General features: G+C 42.3%; 1 protein-coding gene across 2 annotated transcripts in view; it reads right to left on the bottom strand.

Annotated features, from left to right (window-relative positions):
- The window catches only part of CAND1 (cullin-associated and neddylation-dissociated 1), a 48,397-nt gene extending 38,679 nt beyond the window's left edge, over window positions 1-9,718 (bottom strand). Inside the window, exons 1-2 of one of the 2 annotated variants that reach the window (XM_011929265.1) lie at window positions 9,532-9,563; window positions 9,225-9,340 (exon numbers count right to left, since the gene is read on the bottom strand). In XM_011929265.1, the coding sequence (XP_011784655.1) occupies window positions 9,225-9,292 (68 nt within the window). In that variant the 5' untranslated portion in view covers window positions 9,293-9,340; window positions 9,532-9,563. Of the gene's footprint in view, window positions 1-9,224 lie in introns of both variants that reach the window. The other variant, XM_011929264.1, reaches the window with a different exon arrangement.
- Window positions 9,719-11,481: the final 1,763 nt, after the last annotated feature.

Genomic DNA, 11,481 nt, shown 5'->3' with positions numbered 1-11,481 from the left:
CCTGAGGTCAGGAGTTTGAGACCAGCCTGGCCAACATGGTGAAACCCCATCTCTACTAAAATTACAAAAATTAGCTGGGTGTGGTGGTGCACGCCTGTAATCCCAACTACTTGGGAGGCTAATGCAGGAGAATCACTTGAACCTGAGAGACAGAGGTTGCAGTGAGCTGAGATTGTACCACTGCACTCCAGCCTGGGTGACAGAGTGAGACTCATCTCAAAACAAGAAAACACTATCGTATAAACAAAGTAACATGACCTAGACTCAATTGGGGGTTGTGTCAGGAAAGACTGATCTAAAGAGTGGGGGCTGGGCATAGTGGCTCACACCTGTAATCCCAGCACTTTGGGAGACCTAGGCGGGTGATCACTTGAGGTCAGGAGTTCGAGACCAGCCTGGGCAACATGGTGAAATCCCATCTCTACCAAAAATACAAAATGAGCCAGGCGTGGTGGTACATGCCTGTAATCCTAGCTATTTGGGAGGCTGAGGCAGGGGAAATGCTTGAACCTGGGAGGCAGTCGTTGAACCCAGGAGGTGGAGGTTGCAGTGAGTCAAGATCACGCCACTGCACCCCAGCCTGAGCAATAGAGTGACACTCTATCTTAAAAATAAATAAAGAGTGGGCAGAATTATGGTGAAACAAGGAGAAATTTGTGCCAGGTAAGCAAGGGCCAGAAATTTAAAGAATTTGTAGACCATATCAGGATTTTAGTCTTTATTCTAAGAGCAATGGGAAGCTACTGAAAAACAGCTGGGTTACAGATGGGGAATAAATGCAATGATCAGATTTACATTTCAGAAACAGTACTCCAGCTACACTGTGGACCATACTTTGGAGAGAACCAATCTTCATTTGGCCATACCAGTGGAGACTAGTTAGGAAAATGACTAAGTGAGAAATTATGATAGCCTGAGTTAGGGTTACGGCAATCAATGAAGATGGAAAAAAAATGACATACAGTTGATTCTCATTATTCCCAGGTTCCATATTTGCAAATTCACCTACTCATTAACATTTACTTGTAAAGCCAAAATTAATGCTTCCTATTTCACAGTCATTTGCAGATGAGTGTCGAATGGTGAAAAATTTGAGTAAGGCAACACATACATTCCCAGCTGTGGTGGGACAAAGCAGCACTCTGCCTTCTAGCTCTAGCTCTCATGCTGTAAACAAGCATCTTCTTCTTGGCCTATTTCAGCCCACGTTTTTCATGTTTGTGCTTTTTGTTGGTGCTCTTGTTGTTTAATATGGCCTCCAAGCACAGTGCTGAAATGCTGTCAACCATTCCTAAGTGCAAGAAGGCTATAATGTGCCTTCTGAAAAAAACATGAGTTAGATAAGCTTCTTTACTGGCTGTAAATTCAATGTTAACAAATCAGCAATATACATTAACACATCTTTAAAAGAAATACTCATAAAACAAGGTTACAAACTCATCAACTGATTAAAATAATGTGACTTAGGACTCATAGAAACTAATTCCATAATTCCCTCAGAAGCAATGGTTCAGTACTTGCTAACTCAGTGTTTGTGATAATGTTACAAAACATACTACAAATACTGAGAACTAGTTGGTTTGAATTTTACAAACTAAAAATTAATAGTTCTTCAAAACGGATTAGACATAGGGATGGTAAGGATGAGCTAGGAGGAAAGAAGTAAAACGAAAACCACAAGACTGGGTATTGCAGTCAGCTGATGTATCCCTGTCCAGACTCTTAATGTTACCCTGCAGCCACCATCACATCAGATGAATAAACTGCTCATCTTACAACAGAAGAAAGGATTAACTTTGGTTAAACTGCAAACTACATGGAATGGATATTCCTCTGATCTTAAACAACAAAATCTCTGCCATAGTGAAGATGTGAAAATCAAAAATTAATGTCCTGCAGCCCAACTCTGTCTACCCTTGGCCAAAAGTGGGCACTGATAAAGAAAAAAACAGCAGCCTCCACATTCCAGAAACTTATCTGAGACTCATACCTAAACCTCAGTGTTACTACCAACTGATCTGATGCTTAACAGCTAAGGCATATTGTTTCCTTGGACATAAACAATCTCACAGAACATCCATTTTGGACAAGGTCACTGAGCAACACAAAATACCAAACATTCCCCTCTCCAGTTAAATGAGTGACTGGTACTTCTTTACCAATTACAGCTTTCCCCCTGCTTAGGTCAGCCCTCCCTATAAAATTTATTAAAAGGCCAGATCATAGAATTGACCTCACTTTCTGACAACATTCAATCTAAAGCAAAGCTTCACTTCCTTAGACTCTTTCCCAAATTACCCAAATGAACAGGTTCCTTCTAAAATCCTTTGATACCCTAAAGTGTGTGTTCTCCCTGACTATTACGGACAAAAAAACCCAACTTGTGTCAGGATGCCCATGAAACAGAATTCCAAGAAGGAAAAAGTGGTTAAAATATATATATATACCAAATAGATGAGCAAAGAAAATATCCGCTAAATGAGTTACATTAGGAGACTAGAGAGACTGTTAGGGATTTTAGGAGAGCAGTCTCTACGAATTCAGATGGGCAACAGCTAAGAAATCTGGAGTTTATCTTGTAGTCAAAGGAAATCAGCGAGGGAGGCAATGATCAGCTGCAGTATATAGAAAGAAAATTCTAATGGCCAGAGGGAACACACTGGGTTATGAAGAGGCCTGAGACAGCAAGATTAATTTGAGAAATATTCATCAGGAGACCAAAGAAGACAGCAGAAGAGTGGTATCAAAAGTTTTCTGCTTGTGACTTTCAGTGGATGGTAATTTAACAGGCCAAAATAAGGATAAAGAAGGCGTTAAGATGGGAAAAGAAAAAGATAAATGATTACATTTCAGACTTCAATGGAATTCCCAGGCTGATACGACCTGCAGGCAGTGCCATCTCATTCCTTTATTCAACAAGCATTTTGAGGGCACCAACATAAGGAACTCTACTCTGCAAACACAGTGATGAGTAACACGTAAGTCTGGAACTTACACTAGATCTAGGTATGCACTAGATGGATAGATACCTTGCACTCACAATAACTCTCACTACAGCCTCTCCCATCATACATAAACACAATTTTACTCTTGTTTCCAACCAGAAATCTAGTTGATATGGTCAATTTTATCACTCAGTACACCAATTACCTTTCAGAGATCCTGCACATACACCACTGCTATATCATTTTTCCTCAGTTATTCCTTAGAGTGCTATGAATTTAATTGGAAGTTTTTTGTTTTGTTTTGTTTTGAGACAGAGTCTCCCTGTCGCCCAGGCCGGAGTGCAGTGCTGCAATCTCAGTTCACTGTAACCTCCGCCTCCCGGGTTCAAGCGATTCTGCCTCAGCCTCGTGAGTAACAGGTGTGCACCACCATGCTCGGCAAATTTTTGTATTTTTAGTAGAGACGGGGTTTCACCATGTTGTCCAGGCTGGTCATGAACTCCTGACCTCAGATGACCTGCCTGTCTTGGCCTCCCAAAGTGCTAGAATTACAGGCATGAGCCACCGCACAAGGCCTAAATTGGAATAGTCTTAATATTGTTCATGTAAAGAAATCTAATTTTTACTAATCTTTCTTCCCAGTTTTATCTGTGAGGTCCCTTCCTCCTCTTTCTCACTGGTGAGCCCTAATCACTGCTGATAACCAGTTAGTACAGTATATATCAAGTAAAAAACATCTAAGTAAAATCAAGAAAGTTACTTCCATCAATCTGCTAAATATTTTTAGAAGTGCCCAGAAATCACCTTCTTAATCTCTGCATGTCTATTTCTTCTAATTAAGCCTGCTTTTCTTCAAGCACAAGTACTTAAGATAATTTCGCTGTTTGCTGTTATGTTATTGTAAATGCCCACACTGTACTTTCAGCTATATGATAGGATCTGCAAGGTTCCTTCCAGCTCTGAAAACCTATGATTCCTTAAAAGTCTTGAGATTTTTTTAATAAGCACTTTAAACAGTTTCCAAAAGAAAATACTGTCCAATATGCAAAACACTTAAATAAATAAATCTGGTAATATAAACCTTTATCAAATTGGGAAAAACTTGCATTCTATAGTATAGTGAATTATTTTAAGAAGATTCTATCAAGTGGTATTTAAACAAACCGTTTTGTTGACTTTACAATGGTTTCTTGAAGGTTCCTAAAATCCTATATAATCGAACTAAAATCCAATTCTACTTAAACAAGCACCTACTGAGAACCCACATGGCCCAGAGCCAGACAAAGTGAAGGATTCCGTTTAGTGAGACAAGGTCCCTATTCTTAAGGAGTTCTGGGGACAATATCCATCCAGCTACAGTCAAGTTATCTATTTCCTCTTCCCCAGTGAAATTTTATATCGTGTGCTTTACATTTTCTCTTTCTACCTAGAGTTTCATTTTCAACACCTGGCTTAGATCACTCCATGGACAGGAATCTTCTTTCTTTAATATTCTCTGCCACTTAATGCCTGACAATTACATACTGCCCTGGGTTATTCATCTTTTTACAATAGTGTCTTAACTATTCAAAAAGCATGTAGATTTAGGGAAAGTAAGCACCAGATCTTAAACTTTTTGTAGCTCTTCTCAGGAATTATTAAAAGTATCTTCTAGCATGAAATATTCTATAACCCTAATTTTAGAGGGAAATGAAATTTAAGGCTTGAATCTTATTATCTCCTAGTCTAAACCCTGGAGAAGTGACATAGCTGGGTAGTTAAGAGTTCATGCCTTGGGGGTAAAGAGATCCTATAAATCCCAGACCTACTATCTAACTGACCTTAAACAAGTACTTCATCTCTCCAAATCTCAGTTTCTTCAACTGTAAATGAGATTGTTGTTACCCTCTTTTACTAAAGTTGTAAGGATAAATAAAAATCAAGCTCACAGTAAGCATTTATATTAACTATTATACATAGAAAGACAATATTTTCTTGAGTTCTGAGTCCTTGGAATATTTTAAATCAACTGATGGTTGAAGCATATGAAAATAAAAGAACTGGCTGGGCACAGTGGCTCAAGCCTGTCATCCCAGCACTTTGGGAGGCCAAGGTGGGCAGACTGCCGGAACTGAGACCAGCCTGGGAAACATGGTGACGCCTGTCTCTCTAAAAAAAAAAATTAGCCAAGTGTGGTGGTGCACACCTGTAGTCCCAGCTACTCTGGGGGCTGAGGTGGGAAGATTGCTCGAGCCCAGGAGGTAGAGGCTGTAGTGAGCTGAGATGGTGCCACTCACTGAACTCCAGTGTGGGCGACAGAGCGAGACCCTATCTCTAAAAACAAAAAGAAAAAGAAAACTTAGTTACCTCAATTCACCGAATATTTAATATTAATATTCACAAATGGAGTGTCACATGGTTCATCCACATTAAAGCTTTCGCTCTGGTATCTACTGAATCCCCTATCTATTGTTAAATTGTAAGGTTTACTCTTTATTCCTTTATGGAACATGCATCTCTAGAGGTCCTTAAAATAACTATATACACTGTTATAAAAGTCTCAGTACACTCCAGAAGTGTTTTTTTAGGGAGGGAGTGATGAGAAGCACTGTTCGAAGGTACTGTCCCAAGGAATGTTTCTTCATTTTTCTTCTGAAGGTTTTATTTGAATCAGCATTCATTAATAACTTTTCACTAAACCGAGGCTAGTATGTAACAGGCAATATCCTAGTAATTAAGACACACAAATGCCTCCTCCCTTTTTTATAAAAGAGCGCCTAGTCTTTTTTTTTTTTTTTTTAGGGTTTAAAAAAAAAAAAAAACCTGCACGGGTGGGCACGGTGGCTCTTGCCTGTAATCCCAGCACTGTGGGAGGCCGAGGCAGGCGGATCATGAGGTCAGAAGATCAAGACCATCTTGGCCAACACGGTGAAACCCCATCTCGACTAAAATACAAAAAATTAGCCAGGCGTGGTGGTGCGTGCCTGTAAATCCCAGCTACTTGGGAGGCTGAGGCAGGGGAGTCGCTTGAACGTGGGAGGCGGAGGTTGGAGTGAGCTGAGATGGCGCCACTGCACTCCAGCCTAGCGACAAAGACTCCGTCTCAAAAAAAACCAAAAATAACAACAACAAAAAAACCCTGCATATGGCATCAGAGTTCCTAATATCGGCATTTCTCATCCTAATGCTTCCCCATTTCTCCTAAGTTTTAATATCCCATTTTTAAATAATGCACAATACTAAAACACAAAACAAATACTATACAATTTTTCAATAAATTGAGCCTATTAAGTCCTACAAAAAGATTCTTTTAAAATGCTGACATTTCCAAAGTTTTAAGCCTGCATTCATTCCTGTACCTTCTCTGTATTAATGAACTATGTAATTATCTACATAGACCTGAAATTTTATACCTATAAGCAACCTTTTGTAATTAGTCATGTCCACGCCTCTCAGAAGTGAAAATGTAATCTCAAATTAAGTAGCTTGCATAAGATCTTACAGTCCATAACAAAGAATCACACATGATTAGAACCCAGATCTTGTGACGAGGTCAAATTCTCTTTGGATTCTACCATGAGGAGAATAAAATTTGCTCTTCAAGTTGGAGCATTGTTTTCTTCTCTTGTCCTTAGTATAGGCAGAGTGCTTTGCAAATGTTGGTCATTTCATAATGTTAATTAACCTTGCCCTCAAGATCCTTCTAGTGCTAGGTATTTTAAAATATGTAGCCACAATTCTTGGTATTTAAGCCAAAATAAACTTCTAATGAGAACAAAGCATCATTTTTTGAAAAAACAAATTAAAATAAATGCCTATACTAAAAATATGCAGGAAAATTTTCAAAATTCTTGACTCCAAACTCTAATTATTAAATGTCTGTTTAAACTGAATATATAAAGTGCTTTAGTTCCAAAGACCTATTAACCAGATGGCTACAGCACATTATAAAAATGTTTTTCAGAAGACAGTTAATAAAAATATCTTAATGATGTCAAATTACTGGAAATCACATACTGGTCCTAAACATATCCTGCCTAGCATTCACCAACTATTAGGGATATACCAATATTACACTAATCCTCCAGGCAATGTTTTGATTCAGTACAACCAAAATTCATAATCTTTATCAAATTCAGCAGTGACTGTCATTTAGTATCAGAGCATTATTCTTTCATTTAACTTTATTAAAAAAAACCTAGATATGTATATGTTATCTTTCTTTCACAGGAAATTAAAGAAAGCAAGCTTTAGGCTGGGCGTGGTGGCTCATGCCTATAATCCTAGCACTTTGGGAGGCGAGGCGGGTGGATCACAAGGTCAGGAGATCAAGACCATTCTGGCTAACCCCATCTCTGCTAAAAATACAAAAAATTAGCCCGGTGTGGTGGCGGACGCCTGTAGTCCCAGCTACTCGGGAGGCTGAGGCAGAAGAATGGCGTGAACCCGGGAGGCGGAGCTTGTAGTGAGCTGAGATCATGCCACTGCACTCCAGCCTGGGCAACAGAGCCAGACTCCGTCTCAAAAATAATCACATGTACGGTATCACCACATAATTTATTTAGCCTTTCTAAACTTATACCCATACAGAAGTCTGACTAGCTGAACAAAGTTGTATTATTACAAAGTACTATCTTCAGACTGAAATTGACCACAATCAGAATAAAATGTATTACCTTTACAGGATGAGCCAAACTGACAGCAATGGGGAGGAAATCACACAACACACCTTATCCATTACTTGAATTGGAAGCAAGCAAAGCCCCAAAAATCAAAAGGCATTCCAATCCGTTAAACAACACAAAACTTTTATTTCCCCCAAGACTCTGAATTTTGGCGCTAGAACTACACAAATCTAAAATACACAAAACAAACTTATGTCACCTCAAAAATGTTACAATACTAAAATTTTTACCATTAGCAAACTGATTTTTAAGCTTTAAATACAACACTTAAAAGCTGCCTAAGTAGAAATATTTTTTTAAGTAATATATGGTTTTGTGGTCATTGACTATTTTAATAAGCCAGTACATCAATTTAATCAGGAACACAATTACTACTTTTTCACGGCTCTCTCCTTTCACAAACCCTAAACGTTCTTCCCAGTCCACACGGTTTGGACACATTTTCAGGTGTTAACACATATTGTTCATATGAAACAAGCTCTTTAGTCACAATTTTAGTTGATGACTATTTGTTTTTTCCTTTAAAATGCACTCAAATTACAACCACTAAAGCATTAGAGAACAAAACAGGTATAAGAAAATAAGCAAGGTTTTTTTTTTTGTTTTTCTTCGTTTTTTTTTTTAAGATTGAGAACTTATTTGTGAAGAGATAGGCGGGAAAGAATGCAACAATCACCGTAGCCTGCAAGGAAAAAAAAAAAAAAACAAAGATAACCTGTAAAAATATAACAAATCTTGACTACGCATATTACAACAATTTGGAACCAACAGTACAGATCTCCTGAACAGAACTGCTGTAATAAAGCTTCATATTCACCAGCTCCGTATTAAACATCTCTTCCTTTTGAAGAAGATCCGTCTGCTATGATCAAGATCCAGCAATCCATCCCTTTGGCAGTGATTTTCGATATGAGGACATGAGACTGAAACCCCGAGTACCTAAGCGGGTTTTACCTGACAAGGGGAACTGACAGTGATGCTGGCGGGAAAACCCTACGAGCGAAGTTTCCTCCATCCTGGCTCCCCTCCCCCTTCTTCCCACCTTCACGAAAAAAAAAATCCAAAAAAAGAAGTATATATCAGCCAAGAGCGCAAAAGTTCATCATTCCACCTGAATGCAGCAAGGCCCACGCGCACCTGCGGGCAGAGAGGAGGCTGCCAGGTCCCCGAGTGGGCAGCAGCTTGGGCCCCAGCGAGCAGGGCGGCCTAGCGACGCAGGATGGCAAGAGAGTAGGCCCGGCGCCCGGTCTCCCGGCCTAGAGCAACTCCCTTCTCCACAATGGTGGGTGGTTTCGCCCCTTCGCGCTACCTGAGACGCGAGAATCGCCTCCCAGTGGGGCAGGGAAGGATGTGGGGGCACTTAGAGACGCAAACGGGGCCTAGAGACTGCGGCGGACAACTGCCTAGAAGAAAGAATGGGGGGATGGGGTTGCAAGAGGGGAGAGGAAAGGGGCTCGGGAGGGATAGGGAGGCCAGCGGACCGGTGGGCTGGAGACCTCGGGGCAGCGAAGCTACCGGCTACGGCCGAAGAAGGGGTGGGGCAAGGCCTGCGTGACGGCCAGGGCCGCGGCAGCGAGAACACCGAGGTGGGGTGAGGGTCGGATCTCGGCCTCACCTAAAGTCCTTGTCGCTGGATGTCATTTTTTCCAGCAAATTGGAAATGTGGTACGAGGCGCTCGCCATGTTGACGGCCTCGATCCCGCCCGCTGGCGCTGCTGGAGCTGCTGCCCGCTGCCGCCGCCGCCACTGGAGCTCCTCCTCTCGCTCGCGGCGGCTCCCGCTTCCAGGGTCGCAGCGCGACGCCGACGCTAACTAGGGAGGCGCCTCGACGGGCTGCCCCCTCCCCGGCGAGGCGTGGGCCTGTCCCGGGGTAAGCCGAGGCTACAGGGCCAGCCTAACGACGGCGCTGTTCGCTGGAGAACGAGCTCATGGGCGGCGGGGCGTACAGCAGGGCCTCTACGGGAAGCCAGACACTTCCACTCAGGGCCGTCTCGCTCCCACTCGCTCCGCACTCGCTCCCTAGGGCAAAAGGCCAAAGCCCACCTCCTTCGCTCCGGGGGCGGGGTCGGCAGACGCGGGACGCTACGGAAAACTAAGGTCAGAGTTCACGGAGGCCTCCCCGCGCACGCTATGAAGACGAGAGTTAAAAGACAATTCGGTTGGCTGAAGCCTATGTCAGTTTTCGCGTGACCCGCCTTTTAGAGGTATGACAATGACCAAAAAAAAAAAAAGGGGGGCTGTTCTCGCGAGACTTTAAAGCGACGGTTAAAGGACAGATGAGTGGAGCAAGTGGGCCTTAATCTGAAAATAATTTGATTATTTAATGATATTAAGAGAAAAAGATTACGAGCTTTGACAAAGAGAAAGCCTAGGAGTAACGACAATTAAGAAGTTAGCTTGCGGAACCAACATAAGAATTATAACAGGGAGCTTTCGTTTGGGATCAGACGCGTGGCCTGCTTTGCCCTAACCACCATGGGGTAATGTTGCCACGTGAAAACCACAAATCCCAGAATTCAGTCGGGTGATACACTGGCTTAGAATGTGATTGGCTGCGGGAACTTGTAGCTTACTCATTGGCTCCCGTGGAAGGACTGACTGGTGGGATATGTAGTCTGGGGTGGGGGGAGCCGTGCTGGATAAAAACCTTTGAATCGCCGCGCCCGCCGTTTCTGCCGCGGATTCTTATTTTCTCCAATACAGGGTTTTTCTGTTATGCGGTATTTGCAGAGCAAGCTGCTGCAGTTTGGCCAGGCGCATTGCGGGTCAGTTGGTGTTCTTGCCAGAGGCCTAGCAGCGACTTCCTAGCGCTACTCCTTGCACCTCCCACGGCAGCTGAGCCTCCCCATTTCTCTGGCCAGACAACACTCCTTCCGTGCATCGTAGAGCCACCTCTCTGACGCCAGCAGGACCTTAGTAAGACTAATGGGTATGCGACAGATTACTATAGTCACACCCTACTGTTTTCAAAATAGCTAAAAGACTATCTCTGTAGTTAGCTTTTATAGCCTTGGTGGACCTGCAGCTGTGTATTTTTCCGTCAGACATACAAATCCATGGAGTGGAGTTATCGAAGTATTTACTATCCAAGTTTTTCATCTGCTTAATATTTGTGATTTTAAACACAAGTTTTGCCAGGTAGGGGTCAACATCCCTGAAAGTGTTAGGGGTGGAGCCAGCTGACAGGCCTTTCTAAAAGAACAGAGAGCCTGGTGAAGAGATGAAAAATCAATCTCACGTGATGCTCCTGTTAAAAACAACAACAAACCTTGAAATAGCTCTCTACTAGCACATACCTCAAATCTGATCAAATCTACCTGACCTTTACCATTGTTTTCTATATTCATCAACTATTACTGAGTACTTCAGAGTCAGGCAATAGCAGTTAATGAAACGGATGAAACTTGATTTAGCCTCATACTATGTGTCTAAATTTCACACATACCTCTGATCTGCTCTCATGTATCCTTTTACTTAAATGTATGTAATATAAAGGCCGGGTGTGGTGGCTCATGCCTGTAAACCCACCACTTTTGGAGGCCGAGGCGGGCAGATCAGGAGGTCGGGAGTTCGAGACCAACCTGGCCAATATGGTGAAACCCCATCTCTACTAAAAATACAAAAATTAGCTGGGCATGGTGGCGCGCCTGTAGACCCAGCTTACTCGGGAGGCTGAGGCAGAAAAATTGCTTGAACCCAGGAGGTGGAGGTTGCAGTGAGCCGAGATCGTGCCACTGCACTCCAGCCTAGCGACAAAGACTCCGTCTCAAAAAAAACCAAAAATAACAACAACAAAAAAACCCTGCATATGGCATCAGAGTTCCTAATATCGGCATTTCTCATCCTAATGCTTCCCCATTTCTCCTAAGTTT

The sequence above is a fragment of the Colobus angolensis genome, unplaced genomic scaffold (assembly GCF_000951035.1).
Source record: "Colobus angolensis palliatus isolate OR3802 unplaced genomic scaffold, Cang.pa_1.0 Scaffold80, whole genome shotgun sequence".
Lineage (NCBI taxonomy): Eukaryota > Metazoa > Chordata > Mammalia > Primates > Cercopithecidae > Colobus > Colobus angolensis.
Note: the sequence above shows the minus strand (reverse complement) of the source record. Positions and strands in the feature narration are given on the sequence as shown.